The sequence below is a fragment of the Periplaneta americana genome, chromosome 6, assembly GCF_040183065.1.
Source record: "Periplaneta americana isolate PAMFEO1 chromosome 6, P.americana_PAMFEO1_priV1, whole genome shotgun sequence".
NCBI lineage: Eukaryota > Metazoa > Arthropoda > Insecta > Blattodea > Blattidae > Periplaneta > Periplaneta americana.
The window spans coordinates 122,726,536-122,743,567 of NC_091122.1; the positions used below are offsets into that span (position 1 = coordinate 122,726,536).

The window sequence follows — 17,032 nt, forward strand, 5'->3', positions numbered from 1 at the left end:
CTTCATCCACGCAGAGGAGATGCTATAGTCTTCTGTTGTAGAAGCGACAGATAAATTCTAGCCCGGAGATGCTAGATCCCCAACACAGACCTTATGAGGAGAGTATGACGTAGTTCCTGGTTTAGCGTGCATGGAGATGCTAGATCCTATAACACAGATGTTGCGAGTGAAAGCGCTGGGAGAGGGACGACTGTTGGGGTTCATTCAGTTCTGCCGCAGTCGTGTTCGTATCGCGGTAAAATAGTGTAATACAAGTGAAGGTAATGTAATTTTATGAGCAATAGTGAAATGACTTTTTAGTTTTAGTACCACTCATGACAAACTATAATCAAATAGCCCTGGATATATTGTAGGCTACGAGATGCCACTGCTATTATTGAATAGTTATCATTTCAGGCATTCCCAAATTATCAATACATACTTTACTCCATTTCCATTATGATTATGTTATAATTCCATTACAAGTTTTGGATTGTCCTTTTAAGATGATTTCCCTCACAAAAAGTTTATGTATTATGCTGGTTCCTTGGAAAAACGTCTTAAGTGGGAATCACTGTAATTCATCTAGTACAGACCGATTTAGTCCTGACAGCTCAGTGACGCGAAAGAGGGGAAGTAATAGGAGTAGTGGGGAGAGTTTGAGAGTAGAGATAAGGGCGAGCAGTCGGTAAAGGAATGCAGTACAGCTTAACTGTACTGGAAACACAAAGCTATACCACATGCGTGACATCCGATTGCTTTGACTGCAGGTGACAGACTAACCTCAACATCCCTTGGCATAACTTAATGGACTCACCTGACCCAGGTGCACATTGTTGGTGACTGTCAGGACTAAATAATCGTACTGTAAAACCATATTATCTCAGAATAGCATATGCAATAGTTGGAAGGGTCTCTATAATTAAAGAACGAGAAGCTACTTGTACCTTTTGGAACTCTTGCTTCTGTTTGTTTCCCTCCTCGACCAGCTGCTCATACATTTTGTCTTTGTCGTCGATTATGTTCTGGAGATTTTCCTTCTTCTCTTGCTGTTCCCTGAGGGTCTTATCCATGGTAGTTAGGCGGTCTTGTAACATGTTGATTGTTGAGGCCCGTTCTGATAACACACTTTCCAGTTGATTGACACGAGATTCACTGTCCCTAGAAATGTGACATACAGTTCAATTTATCATTATTAGCGATCCTATTCTGAGGCAAACAAAAATCTTAAATTCCCATATAAAAATTTGCTTAATTTTTGTATTATTTCACATTTAAAAAATACAACTGACTCTAATGCAAAATAGATTAGTATATATTCCTACAAAGACTAGGCCTAGAGGTCTGTATCAAGAAGGGAATCTTAAGCATCTTTGTATACTTTAACAATACTTATATTTTCTATCGGCACTTGCATGTTGTGTACAGAAATTTGTGTAACAGTCTCCCATCCTGTGTGTAAATAATATAAACTAAGGAGAACCACAAAATATTCAGGCTATTTCTACTTTATATTAAAAATTTATCATTAAACACTGATTTCAGCTTTCAATCTTACCCTTTCTGGATAGGAACTATTTATTGTTACTGAAGAAGGTACAGTTAGTACATAGGTACCGGTATTCCATTACTGATGCTATTGATATTGTGACAGCCGGGAATTGATCACCCGTTCCACAGAACGCAGGGCGCGCGAGAGAACACAGGTGGAACAGCGAAAGGGTAAGGAGGCCGCATCCGCGCAAGTCTGAAGGGGACGGACGTAAGGGGAACGTCTGCATGCCGAGAGGGGAAAGAAACTGACTGCAACGAACGTAAAGGAAGATTGGCCGGCGCAAAGCAAGAGGGGGAAGCTAGAAGTTTCGAAAAGTTACACGAGCTGATTGGTAACGAAACGTCTAGAAATCGAAAAGACGAGAACGTGTAATTTAGTAATAAATACAGGACGCGAAGAGAAGCCAGTTCAGTATTGGACAGCGAGTTCAGCTTGTGAATCAGCAGCGCCCAGGAGTCTAGGATTCAACACGCGAGTGAACTTGAGCAGCGTCCAGGCGGAAGCAACGAGTTGGAAATCTTGAGTTCGAGCGTAGTGGACCGCAGTTGGGGGACCTGAGTTCGAAGTTCAGTGGACTGTCTCTGAAGGTCTGGGGTTCGATATACTGTGAACTTGAGTGACTGAGCTGGAAGAACTAGCCAAGGCAAACGAACTGTGAACTGAGAACTGACAGTTTTGTGTTGTAAATAGTGCTTTGTGAACATTAGCTGAGATTAGGAGTACATTGTTGTTCTCAATAATCCACGTGAATTGTCATTGTCGTCTGTGGAGTGCAATAACGAATACTGTGTTGTTGTGTGGAGTGAAATACCCATTGTTGACGGAAGTGTTTTAAATTCAGTTATAGAAAGTCATTATTGTTGTGTGAATTAATAAAAGTAACATTATTGTGTTTGAATTAAAAGTCACAATATGTTAAATAAAATATGAAGGCTGTATAAATAACAGTGTGTTAGAAATTAATAAAACTTTATTAAATTATTAAACACTGATTTCAGCTTTCAATCTTGCCGTTTCCCCCTATTTACTATGCACTATCGTATGCTTATACATTCTCGTAGAAGATGTAGCAACACATTAATTGAATTTAATATTTGATTGTGTGTTTGAAATCAGTTCCATAATTTTTAATTAATTCTACCTTATAATCCAAAGTGACTGAATTTAATTAGTGTACCTTATAACTTCTCTAATCCTCATTTCGTTGCTTCTTGATAATTCTTGGACCTCACTTGTCCTTTCTTCTTCCAATCTTCTGAGATGTCTTTTCAAAAAATCTGTTTTCATTTCACAATCTTTCCGTAACCTTTCCTTCGAACTATTATGTTCAGCACACTGTTCTATATGGAAGGGCAATAAACAAAACAGTTAATTAACTCATATTTTAAATACAAGAGTACTTTTAAACTTCAAAGACTACCAGTAGATACCATTAAAGACAATTATATCAGACCTACAGTACAGAAGGAACAACAGAATGAGAAGTAATAGAGTAGCCTAAACTAAAATATTCATAGATGACCTGGATCACAACAGTCTTCTCTGTCACAAATCCCTGAAGAATTATCAGTATTCAACACAATTTCTCACGTTATTTGTCATGAAAGAAGGGAAAAAAGAAAGCATTTAGAAACTTTCACGTGATGTTTGGTACTTGCCAATTTATTATAAATTGACTGAAGAGATAGATAATTAATCACTTTCAGTCATCTGAAGATCCTCTTATATACTTACTTATGGCTTTTAAGGAACCCTGACGTTCATTGCCCCCTCAAATAAGTCCGCCATCGGTCCCTATCCTGAGCAAGATTAATCCAGACCATCATATCCCACCTCCCTCAAATCCATTTTTATATTATTCTCTCATCTATGTCTCGGGCTCCCCAAAGGTCTTATTTCCTCCGGCCTCCCAACTAACACTCTATATGCATTTCTGGATTCGCCCATACATGCTACATACCCTGCCCATCTCAAACGTCTGGATTTAATGTTCCTAATTATGTCAGGTGAAGAATACAATGCGTGCAGTTCTGTGTTGTGTAACTTTCTCCATTCTCCTGTAACTTCATCCCTCTTAGCCCCAAACATTTTCCTAAGAACCTTATTCTCAAACACCTTTAATCTCTGTTCCTCTCTCAAAGTGAGAGTCTTCTTATATATGAAATTCAATTAATGAAATAATATGTTGGCATCCTTTCACTTACAATCAGTAACAATCTATAATTTGGCCCAAAAACTCCTGAGTATGATCTTTACAAATAATTTTTAAACTAAATAACTGTTAATAAAATTCTGATAAACTATAGTTGTACACAATATTATGCAAATTGTTATCACTTATTTTTTTAATCCGCATACATTTTATTTTTTTAATCGTAATAACTGCTTACATGTCACACCAAGAGCAAAACTTTCGTTACAAGAACAGTGTGAGGGTCTGTTACTGAAATGAAAAAAATTTCCAGAGAACTTATTAACTCTTAATATTATGTCAGTCAGATCACGAAAAAAAAAGTGAGTATGATATTTTGGAAATTTTTATTTCTCTTCCTGTTGCCACAAGGACTAAATCGATAGTTTTACCACAGGATATATTAAGACTATTACGTTGGTAGACGTACTTACCAATTGACCTCACCAATTCGTCAGACATGCAGTTTCCAGTCAATTTGATTTTTGTTACAGTTTCATTAATCTGCATCGCTTCATGTAAAAAATTCCCACCCTTCCACTGCAGATTGTTCCACCTGAGATCTGAAATATAAAATTTCAAATATCATCTAACATATAGTTCCTCATGTATTCAGTTTGTCGACAATTAGGCCTCTTCAAGACTTGATACATTATTGTAGTGAATTAAAACAAAATTACAAATAAATGTACAGAATAAATGTTCGCACATATAATATTAATTTTCGGGTTAAAATGCGCACATAAACCGGATGACTGAAGACATGGATTAACTATATATATATATATATATATATATATATATATATATATATATATATATATATACAGGGTGTTTCAAAAATACGGGGCATAATTTCAGTTATGTATTTCCCACATGTAGACAATCAAAATAGCTCATTACAACATGTGTCCGGAAATGCTTCATTTCCGAGTTATGGCCTTCACAACATTGAAATTCACCAGAATGTTTTTCTTTCCGCAGGTCGTTGTCATTACAGAAGATGTTCAAAATGTCCACCTCCTGCTTGAATATAGACCTCACATCGATGTCTCATTGACCTGCAAACACGATCCCAAACTCCAGGAGTATTGCGTATGTCCTCAGAACATGCCACAATTCTATTCCGAAGGGATTCCAAATCAGGCACCGGAGACGAATAAACCAATGATTTTAAATGGCCCCACAAGTAGAAATCGAGAGGGTTCAGATCAGGTGAGCGTGGAGGCCAAGCAATTGGGCCACCTCTACCTATCCATCGATCAGCAAACCTTTGATCCAAGTACCGGCGAGCCGTACGACTGAAGTGTGCAGGAGCGCCATCATGCAAGAAGTGAATGTGTTGACGATTGATCAGTGGAGTGTCTTCTAAAACATGAGGTATGATGTTTTCCAGGAAGTTTGTGTACGCCTGCCCCGTAAGTCTGTTTACAAGTACATGGAGTCCAACTAATCGATCACCAATGATACCGGCCCACATGTTGAGGGAGAACCGCACCTGGTGATGAGATGGAACAGTTGCACGTGGGTTTTCATACGCCCATACATGCTGATTGTGGAAATTTGTTATGCCATCTCGTGTGAACTGTGCTTCATCTGTAAATAATACTAAGGCAGGAAAGTTCGGATTTACACCACACTGCTGCAAGAACCACTGACAGAACCTAACTCGTGCAGAGTAATCTGCTGGTGACAGGGCCTGTACACGTTGCAAATGATAAGGATACAATTGATACTCTTTCAACAGTCTCCACACAGTCGTATGAGGAACATTGACTTGCAATGCTACCCTTCGTGTGCTGATAGAAGGAGTCATGTTCACAGCCTCCAGAATCTTCTCCTGTACTTCTGGAGTTGTAGATCTTGGTCGTTCCCGTCCCAAACCAAGAGAGTTAAATTTTCCATACTCGCACAGACGGTAATGGAGACATACAGATGTCTTCCGATCTGGACATTGTCACTGTGGGTACCTCTCCTGGTACAAACGACGAGCCAGCGCAGCATTGCCGTCCGCCTTACCTACATGAAATGTATCTCTGGCAACTCTTGATTTGAATACATGTCGCACAGTCTAACACCTACACAACACTGAATGTAACCTTCACCTCGGAATAAATTGTCAGAGTACCCTCTTAATGTCTCCTTTGACAGCAACGACCTGCGGAAAGAAAAACGTTCCTGTGAATTTCAATGTTGTGAAGGCCATAACTCGGAAATAAAGCATTTCCGGAGACATGTTGTAATGAACTATTTTGATTGTCTACATGTGGGAAATACATACCTGAAATTATGCCCCGTATTTTTTAAACACCCTGTGTGTATATATATATATATATATATATATATATATATATATATATATATATATATATATATATATAATATTTTCATATAGGAACCCTAGTGTTTTTTTTTCTAGAGGAAAAAGTGGTGCAATTCTGTGTAGAATTTATTGGAGCAAACGGAGAGATAATTACTGCCCAGTGTATGGGGAATTCAAGGCCTAAACGGTGTTAAATAAAACTCATATTAAAATATAAGTAACCCTTATTTATTTTCTTATTTTAATACACCTTTCAGAAGGAATACAAATTATATCCATGTCAGTATAAATTGACTCAGCTTGGGTTAACAAATTAATAAATTGGTTTTCAACAAAGGCATTTACCAAACTACATACCGAACCCAGAGTATTAGAAAATTTTTCAAAGCTTAGTCATTTCTTCAGTATTTTTATTTTTCCTGTTATCCTCTTCCCTTGTGACGTCTATTGCAGCATGACTGCCTTTTAGCAACCAAGATTTAACACAATTGTTCGGGTTGAAGTTGATCAAAGGAAACCCAACAATTACAATAAGAAGCAGGTTCCTCATGGTGTTGAGTAGCAGGAATAATCTCAGTGGAGAATCAATGAAATTGAGTTGGGAAAAGCCTCACAATATATTGGCGGCGTGAAATTCGAACATTTCTCGGTTCTCTGATGGAAAATATAACAAGAAAATGTGGATAGACTGCATCGGCGAGACAGCTCCAAGTTTTATGTTAAGTACGTCACTGATAAAATTGATGTTAAGATAAACATCAGCAGTGATATCTCTTCTTTCCAGATGCTCTGAAAACTCGATATATCTTCGTTGTGCTGGGACTTCTGGGAGTAGCCATCTTGTTTGCAATAAGAGTAAACATGCTCTATCATTTGCTGCTCATTGCTTAGGGTGCGGCAGTGGGATATGACGGTTTTTATAGCCCTGTTGTGGGACACTCAGGACGAATTAAAAGAAAACACATAAACTGGAAGTAATCTAATACCAGTGGCGGCTCGTGAACTTGTGGATTGGAGACACTGCAGTAGATTTTGGTAGGCCTATATATAAATTTCACTTCAATCTTCTCCACAAGGGAAAGTTGAGAAAAATTAATATTCTGTAATTCACACACACTCATGCTTGCACATTTGCACTGGTTAAGTTACGGTACGGTACTAAGATGTCACACCAAAGCAACACTCGGATATACTGATGGTCAACAATTTTCTAAAACTGGAAAGAGGTCTCTTTCGTATTTTACATGCTATATCAAAAGGATTCTACTCGCGCAAACATTTTGAGTTAAGGAGGCTGGATATATAATAAGGCAAAAGAGGATATTAATTTCGTTATATTAACTCGATAAGATTCTACAACAATAAGTATGTGTGAAGAGAAAATAAAAATGTTGTCATTAAGTTTCAAGGGAATAGAGAATCCATTTGACGCAGCATTACAATAGCTGTGTGGGAGGGGAGGAAAGATCTTCCCTTGTAGCCTGGCTCTGCAAGCCACTGCAGTGAAATATGGGTTTTAAACAGCGGCAGTTTCCCTCTGCTTCCCTTCACCTCTCTACCCCCTGACCTAGCAAGACACACTCTCTATGAGCTGTCCCACCCTGCAGATCCCAGGACAACTTTGAATGCAGTGTCAATTCCAATACAGTCAATGCGCAAAAATATAATGCATCAGATAATAGTACATATTCCCGGCCAGATGAAATATAAAGCAATTTACTCAAGAAAAGCTATAAAAAATTATTCTACAAATTAAAATTAAAATTATTTTTATTTTCTTGACAAAGCAGGGAGTGCTGCAGCTCCGCAGCTCTTATGGGCGAGCCGCCCCTGTCTAGTACAATGCAATTTATTAATGTCTGATTACTTTTTAAAAACTACATTTTGTGAGTAGCCTCTACAGCAACGAATACATTCCTGCAATCTGCTATGAAAGTTCTGCATAACTTGCCCCAACAAAACAGGTTCAATCAATCAATCATTCAATCTTCTTAGTGTATCCAGCTGTTTGCTGACAACATAAAGTCCACTATAGTCCACTGTAGTCTAGTCAGTTGTTGTTTTACACGAGAAATGAGGGGTATTTTGATCCGTCTTCATTATAGATGCTTGTTGCTAGTAGCCAAAGTTGGAAGGTTCGATGGCACTAATTTCGTTCCTTATGTTTTGTTTCAGCTGGATTACGGTGCGAGGCTTGTTGCTTTACACCCTACTTTTGAGATAACCCCAGAGGAAATAATCAGCTGCAGTCAGGTCAGGAGATCTTGGCGGCCAGCCAATGTCTCCAGATCGTGAAATTGTTCGTTCTGAAAATATGTTTGCAGACAGTTCACTGAACCATTAGCAGTGTGTGCTGATTGCTTCCTATGAGATTATCTCTAAAGTATTTATTTATTTATTCTGGTAGAGTTAAGGCCATAAGGCCTTCTCTTCCACACTACCAGAAGTACAATACATAATAAAACAATGACAAAAATACGAAATCATACTTAAAAATAAAAATAATTTTCATGAACATTAACAAGCTTACATGGGCTATAATGAAATATTAACTAAACATGATACATAATTAAGTTATTTATAATTCATATCCTAATTATACTTTATAATAGGCCTAAATGACAATTTATATACACACAGAGTAATCTATAAAAAATCGGCTAACACAAATCAATTTCATGTAAAAGTATGTAGTTCTTAATTCTTAATTTTAATTAATTAACCGTTCAGCAATCCCTGACATGACGAGGAAAGGAGTTCCATAGGTGACAAACTGACACTGTGAAAGAGGATGAATAGAAAGAGGTACGATGATGGGGAATGGATAATAAGGCCTGATGTTGATTCTGTAACGTTGTAAGATATTTAAAGCGAGTTCTCAGATATTTTGGAGTAGAAGTGAATAATATTATAAACAGAAGAGATAAAGAATGTGCTATTCTATGTTCCTTTAGGCGGACCCAAGAAAGAACTTCAAAAGATGGCGATATGTGGTCAAATTTACGAGTATTGCAGATGAAGCGGACATACACATTATGAACATGTTGTAGTCTTTCAACTAAATTGATGGTTATATTTGTCAAGAGAGAATCGCAGTAATCAAAATGGGGCATCACTAGCGATTGAATAATGTAGCGTGTGTATTGAAAAGTAAAAATAACAAAAAGAAAAATCTGACTTCTCAGTAGAAATGGCTGCCCTTACTGGTAGTTTGCAATATAACTATTTCATATATGAGAAAAATAGTGACATTACAGATGGTCAAGCTACCAAAATAAAAGATAAAATAATAAACTTACCGAGAGTCCTGAGACAAGTATTACGTTTTAAAGCACTGGAAAGACATTGGCCAGCTTCAGGAGGAAGCTGATTGTTCTTCATGTCTAGAACTTCTAATGTACTATTTGTTGCTAAGCCTTCACACAACTGTGAAAATGCGTCAATGAAGACACCTGTGCTATTCCATTCCAGTGATAACCTAAAACATATAATTCATATTTTTGAAGATTTTAAATCTTTAAGTGGCGGTGGCGGTGGCAGTGGTGTCTGGGATAAAAAAAATATTATATAGAGCTTCTTTGGCACATTACTCATACAAGGAGACACTTGTGTGGAGATGATCAATTATGTATCTATCACTAGATCAAAAAAAATAAAATACACTATATCATTTAATTATTATATACATGGTAATTCGCGAGATATGACTCACACTTTAGGTATTAATTCTGTAGGTAATTTTAAGCAAAAATTAGCATATGAACATGGGTCCAATTATTAGCTTTTTATTTATTTGTAAAAATCGATATTCTTGTTTGTGTCTTAATGCAGTGAAATCTGCACTTCTCTCGTGCAATAGCAGCTAACCTCTGTACCAAACAACAATTACAAACAGAAGAACAATAAAATTACATACCCATATTGTGAACGTTGCTGCACTCATCAACTCTACTAAGCTATGAAATCCTATGCATGATTCACGTTCGTGTGACGAAGTGTGTTAACGTGAAAGAAGGATTTGAAAATCTGCTTTCAAACTGCTTTAATTCTGCTTGCAACAGCTTCTACTTCCTTAGAATTCGAACAGCTGTAATTAGTTCCTTTTAATATTGACCATCATTAGACCTATGTTCATATGACAATTTTTGCTCAAAATGAGCATTAGAACTGATTCTAAAGCACGGGGTCATACTTCGTGAATCAGCCTGTATATTTATAGTATTTATAAAAGGTTTTTATTGCATTTATTTTCAGTTTTCTTGTAGGTTTGATAGTATTTATTTGTTTATACGTTGACCTATGTACGGATGGCTGTTTTCTATAAAAATGTAATTTCTAAACTTATAATTCCTTTTCATCTAGGCTTTTATTATCCAGGCTTTGCTTCTGTCTGGTTATAGGCAGTGAGGGAAGTGAGATGGTATGCGCCGGTATGGTATACCGTCACTGGTTTCTATGACCAGAAAACATACCGTTAGTGAAAAATGACATACCATCGTTGAAAAAAAATGTTTCACAAAAATTTGTTTATACATTTCTTCACAGCAAAGAGTATCATCTATTTGCTTCGTAGGAGGTCTAAACCACAGCCTTCTGGAACTGTATTCAATGGAATGCTTACAACAGTAGTATTTCAAGTATAGAAAGCTGTGGTCTGCAGCTTGTGGTGGTCATTGTTGCCAATTTAGTGACTGTGTCATTTTTGTATTGCACTTTTTATGAATAATTAAGTAAGGCATTTTGAAGCTTTAACATAATTTTAAATGATGTCTCAATAGACATTGCAAAATAATGTAGTAAATAACTGAAGTAACTTAAAATTATTTTATTAAGAAATTTAATGTGTTGTCCAAGTTTCAAAGATTCGTGTTATTGACTGCACGAAACAATTTATTGTGTACATCATGTATGTGTATGTTGCCTTTTTTAAATCGAGGTATGCCAGGAGAAAATCTTGGGGTAGCATACCGCCTCTGGTTTTTTTCCCACTTCCCTCACTGGTTATAGGTACTTGAAGTGTTATTTTCGAATGTTTTTTGCATAGCTGGATTTTTAAATGTTATTTATTATCCTTGTTTGAAAAATTGGTTAATGTGGATTTCATAATTTTATTGTCGTCATCCTCGTCGTCGTCGTCATCAACATCTATTACAGTGCATAAATTAAGATCATGCAAAAAAATTTGGTAATTGCTCTATTAATCAATAAAGATATCTTTCGAAAATATTACATTTTTCATGCTATGTTTTGATGTCCTCTGGCATTACAATACAGATAAATGTAGTTATTTTCTATTAGCAGTCGTGGACAGCCAATAAGGGGTGGTTCTCCAGCTTTGGGGTTGGGCGAAGGGTTAACAACCCATCACTGTAAAAAACAGCTTGTTACGAAATCTTACAATAAGCCTTTGTAAGTAAGCAAAGAGTAAACCCACAACAACAATTACATAAGAACCAATTAATATAACCCAGTAAGAAATCTGTTATATTTTAGTACAGTATCTGACAAAACAAACAATATAGGCCTACTGAAATTATCGCTCATCTGCTGTCCATGTTTCCCCAGCAATCAAGTATTTATTTACAGTATTTTATATGATAGTTTCACATATTTATTGTATATTCAGTATTGGGGTTAGTGCTGTAATTATGGTTCTCACAACAAATGTGAAGGTGTTTATCATCAAGCATTATTTCCGGTCATATGGAGTGGGGTGTCAGAATGGACCGAGCTTGCACCATGTTAAAGAGCAGTAACAGGAGCAATTTAACAATGTGGTACCAAACAACACAAAGTGTGAGCTGTCATCAAGAAGTTCCGTCGTATGAGATCAGTCTTATGTTACCTTGCACGTTATAATGACTTATCTTGATTTTCAGAGTATGTTTATAATTTCAATATTGTTTGTTTTGCCACAAACTGTATAATATACAAAATTAGTGACAATGTAGGACCTTTTCAGAACACAGTTCTGTCTCAGCAAGGCACCCAGGTTTGCAACATTGTTTGCCTGCATGGCATTTCCCCTCAGATCTAGTGACTCGATGCTGCAGTCATGACTGAGCGATGCAAGTAGTGATGTCATGCCCCGTGGTGGAATTAAGCAGTCGCTCAATTTCAATGTCTTGATGTTCATAGAAGAACTGATTATTCTGGCCAATGTCTCCCACGTCCATGATGACAAAGTTTTCCTTGACAGGTCCAGTTCTCCAGTCTCGCTGAAAAAGTAACTTTTGGTGAAATAACTCAACTTTCTAGAGCTTCAGTAAGGATCACTGCACATCGACTAATCTTTTTTGATTTCACTTGACCTTTAATGGTTTGTCGAAACTTACTAGTAGGCCTACAAAAAATATATCAGATATGAATTTTTTATCCTGTGTAGTTTTAAATTTATTTATAAAAGTTCGGACACAAAAAAGTGTGTAAACATAAAAAGCCAGTTTTGTCATATTACTATGATTCTGTTATACTGCTCTGTCTTTGTGGCAGCCTGTTAATATAGGGAGCTGTTATCGTTTAGATAAATAAATAAATAGTACAAAAAAAAAACACTTCGTTCAGACTTTTATTTATTTATTCATTCACACGTTTATATATATTAATCCACTAACAATAAATACACTCAGTCTTAATAAAACAGTAATAAGTAGGCCTTACCTACAGGAAAATTCAAGGATATTATTAGCCAAATAAATAAAGTTTATAATAAGATGACCTATCATCATTTATATTAAAGAATTTCAAAGGGAGCTTTACCTGAGAGCCAGATTTGCATAATCTGTGGCCGGGAGGAAAAAGGTCTTTTGTGAAAATGAGATTTTTATATATTCTGAAAGCGGAAACAATTCTACAATCTGGTAAAACAGTTAAAGTCAAATAAGACTCCTAACTGGATTTAGAGCATTATCAAATGTCCTAAGTACTTTTTGAGTCGAGCACACACAGAATAAAGGACTTAAGAATATTTAATACGGTACTTTATTCCTTACAAACATCATATATTTACTTTCCATGTTTCCCTATTAAAAAGTCTAACGTGTTTTTTATTTTTACTATCTGACCTTTCAAGGCTTGCCTATAGACACAGAATAACACACAATTTACAATACTGGTTGTACATGAATGAGCACATGAAAAAAAATATATATAGATAAAAATTTAATATAAAAATACAGATTTTCAATCACAAATATATAATTAAACAATTATGTGGAGTGTTTACCATATAGGTGATTTTTTAAGATGGCAACTGAGTATTTAATTATGTTTTGGACAATTAATATCGTTGCCTAGTTTATATTTCCCTTTCCACGTCACAAAAAATTTAGGGACTGTTCCTCAGGACTCCAACAGCAGACCTGTCACTGTGATACTCTGGACGTTGTATTTGTTACGGAAGTAAGGTATTCTTGACTCGTATATTTGTATTTTAGCTATTTTATCACATACTGATGCCCTTTTCCTTTTAAAACTTTAAGCACTAGGTAAACAGTCCTATATTGTTTAAGACCTATTTTGCATTCCTAATAATTTACATTTCTCATTTATTTTGACATGAAAAAGGTCTTATGTTTAAATAGTCCCTTCTGCTCAGTTTGGGTTCTAGTCTTGAAAGGGCTTAAGTGCGGCTATTTTTGGAAATAATCAAGAAAGTTGTTAAATGAGCAACTTTACCTATTTTAGAAGAAATATAAACAAATAATATCCAGGAAAAACCTCTTAATTAAAAATACTCTATAATTGACACCAATTTCAATCTTTCTACTGTTCTCCTGAAAAGTATAAAATTTTTACTTAAGACCTTTTTCCTCCCGGCCACAGAATGTACGTCACTGAAGGTACGTTAACAGAAAACCACAATTCAAGTCACACAGAATTTGTGTGAACTCAAGTTGGGTTTCTGGCGCATTGTCAGCCCATTTGAGTTGTGTGGATATAAAAGGAAAAATTGGGACGTGTCGGGTGTAGTTCCTGGGTAGCTCAATTGGTAGAGCATTCATGCACTAAGCAAAGGGTCCCAGGATCGATACCTGCCCCAGAATAATTTTTCCCTTGAAATTATTCAAGTCTTCTTCACAAGGAGCTTTATCTGAAAGCCAGATTTGCATTTATATTAAATGTTTTATTGGTCCTACAGTTCTTTGTTGGTACAAGTATTGTTACCTTGGACAACAGATAACTATTTATAAAGCTATTTAATGAATTGTGTAGATATTTTATATCAATTTTATTCCCTCTATTTTATAAATTTTCAAAATAAGAGACGAAAGAGAAGAGTAAGAAATATTATTTTCATTACCGGTACTCCAAGAGGGATAGTAAACGAATGATGTAGAAAGAGATATCTAATAAATTTTGTTTTGAATACTTTCAGTTTTGTTAATAGGCCTAAATATTCAAGTTCTAATCTAATGAAAAAATATAATTTTTAAACTATCTTGGGAAGTAAATTTTGTGGTATTACAACCTTCTTAGCCTCTCTACAAAGGACAACACATTCAGCCAGTTACAATACTTCCCGCTGGTCTGCCATGGAAGATGAGGGGGATGGCATGTAGAAATTATGTGATAATGGTTACAGAACTGGGGAAGGAAAAAAGTCGTGGTCACATGCCTATTATCTCAACATTCGTCTGGAGAGATCACGAAAAACCCACTTAAGGAACCACTGCCCTTACGAATACAAGATAAGCATGGTAACCACTACACCACTGTGCTCGATTTGTTCAGAATTTTACAGACATTAACTTAATACGTACCATAGTTACAACATGATATTGTCCGAGGAAGGTAAATTTTAATAAGAAAAACTGAAAATATTTTACCAACAATTTCAAAAATAGAAAAAGAAAAGAAAGAAAATTAAAAAAAAAAACAAAGAAAAGAAAGAAAATATGGAAAATAAAAATGAACATACATATAGGATAGCTTAGAAATAAAAAATAAATAGGCCCTATTTGTTATTTCATTTTTTAAGAAAGTTCTTATAGAATTTCAACCTGTGATCTCAATGAGACCTGGTATTTGTACATTTGTTTGTTTATATAGGCCTAAGTTATAGCCTTCTTACTGGTACAATGTAAATTGTTTGCATTTATACAAATATAAAACAAAAATAAAAAGGAGACTTTTTCAATTGTTGCTTTCATAATATAATTGTGGAAGTGGCTTTATTTTCAAATTGACTTAATTTATTGTGTTATCGTATCTTGGAGATACCGGTACTACTATTTAAAAGTGCATGAAACAAGTTCAGTTTTGCAAACTTCAAGATGTTATATAATTTATTAGGCTAATATTAGGTATAGGCTATTTACTTAAATGTGAGAACATGTTAAGAAAAGGGCATAATTTCTATTTAGGCCTACCTATTTCCTTTGGTTTTCAGTGAATGTGAATAATTGAATTAATTAGGTCACATAATAATGGAAAAGATGTTTAATTCTTCAAACAACAAAAATAGGCCTACTGATGAAATAAAAGCTGCATTATTGATCGATAAAGAGAGAAATGAAGAGAAATAAGCACCACATAATTGAAGGTGTTGCTTAATGTTTGTTTCGAGAAAGCCTGAATGCTCTTCCAATCTTACTTACTTACAAATGGCTTTTAAGGAATCCAGAAGATCATTGCCACCCTCATAAGCCCACCATCGGTCCCTGTCCTCAGCAAGATTAATCCAGTCTATACCATAATATCTCACCTAACTCAAATCCATTTTTATATTATCCTCCCCAAAGGTCTTTTTCCCTCCGGCCTCCCAACTAACACTCTATATGCATTTTTGGATTCGTCCATACGTGCTACATGCCCTGTTCATCTCAAACTTCTGGATTTAATATTCTTAATTATGTCAGGTGAAGAATACAATGTGTGCAGTTCTACATTGTGTAACTTTCTCCATTCTCCTGTAACTTCATCCCTTTTAGCCCCAAATATTTCCCTAAGCACCTTATTCTCGAACACCTTCTGTTCCTCTCTCAAAGTGAGAGTCAAAGTTTCACAACCAAACAGAACAACCGGTACCATAATAGAACTGTTTTATAAATTCTAACTTTCAGATTTTTTGAGAGCAGACTGGATGATAAAAGCTTCTCAACCGAATAATAACGGGAATTTCCCATATTTATTCTGCGTTTAATTTTTTCTAGAGTGTCATTTATATTTGTTACTGTTGCTCCAAGATATTTGAACTTTTCCACTCTTTTTCCAGTCTTAAGTTTGAAAAAAATATTTCACCAAGTAAAATAAAACCACATATGAATACCGGTATTTGTATAAAATAGAAAAATATCCGAGTACCGAGACAGGTGCAGTAGAATGCTGACTGGGATTCTATCTTAACAGTTTACTTTCCGGATGGTGTTCAATTTGAGTTTATTTTGAAAAAGTTATGAACCTTAATCTTAAAAAAGAAATAATAAATTATTAAAATGCCCGAAAGTTGCAACAAGTTATATATGGCGAAGTTTAATTTTTGTCTCAATATAGAAACATAAATTGCTTTCCCTAATTAACTGTCATACTGATGACTGATTATTGTTATTGGTCAGTGAAAGCCAACAGTTAGTGAATGACATACCCTGCTAATTTTAATGCTGCCACTACATCTTCATTTGGTTGAATATTGTTCTTTTGGCAAAGTTTTAAATACTCTTGTACTTCATTCGACATCTGAAGCTTCTAGTTTTATAAATTTGTGTAATTATTTATACAAAGTAACTGTTAGGTTATGTACTTGTTTACAAGTTGCGATATGAGCTAATCAAGTACAAAACTATATTAACCAATTCGCAAAATATGTTAACTTATTTAATATCTATTTTAACTTTACATTCCCTTTAATTATTTAAATTGTTATTTTTATATAAAAATGTAGTTTTACTCATATATAAATAGATTTAATTAAGAAATGGCGTAAAGTAGTAAGTTATCGATTATCCAGAATCGTGCGAATATCGATTTCCTTATGAATCGATTT

The 17,032-nt window shown here is 35.3% G+C and overlaps 1 protein-coding gene across 1 annotated transcript in view; it reads right to left on the reverse strand.

Annotated features, from left to right (window-relative positions):
* LOC138701692 (leucine-rich repeat-containing protein 45-like) overlaps positions 1-16,865 on the reverse strand; it is a 29,028-nt gene extending 12,163 nt beyond the window's left edge. The window contains exons 1-6 of the mRNA XM_069828860.1: positions 16,634-16,865; positions 12,003-12,266; positions 9,348-9,526; positions 4,160-4,288; positions 2,712-2,874; positions 927-1,140 (exon numbers count right to left, since the gene is read on the reverse strand). Coding sequence (XP_069684961.1) covers positions 927-1,140; positions 2,712-2,874; positions 4,160-4,288; positions 9,348-9,526; positions 12,003-12,266; positions 16,634-16,725 — 1,041 coding nt within the window. The 5' untranslated portion in view covers positions 16,726-16,865. The remainder of the gene's footprint in view (positions 1-926; positions 1,141-2,711; positions 2,875-4,159; positions 4,289-9,347; positions 9,527-12,002; positions 12,267-16,633) is intronic.
* Between the last annotated feature and the right edge of the window lie 167 nt (positions 16,866-17,032).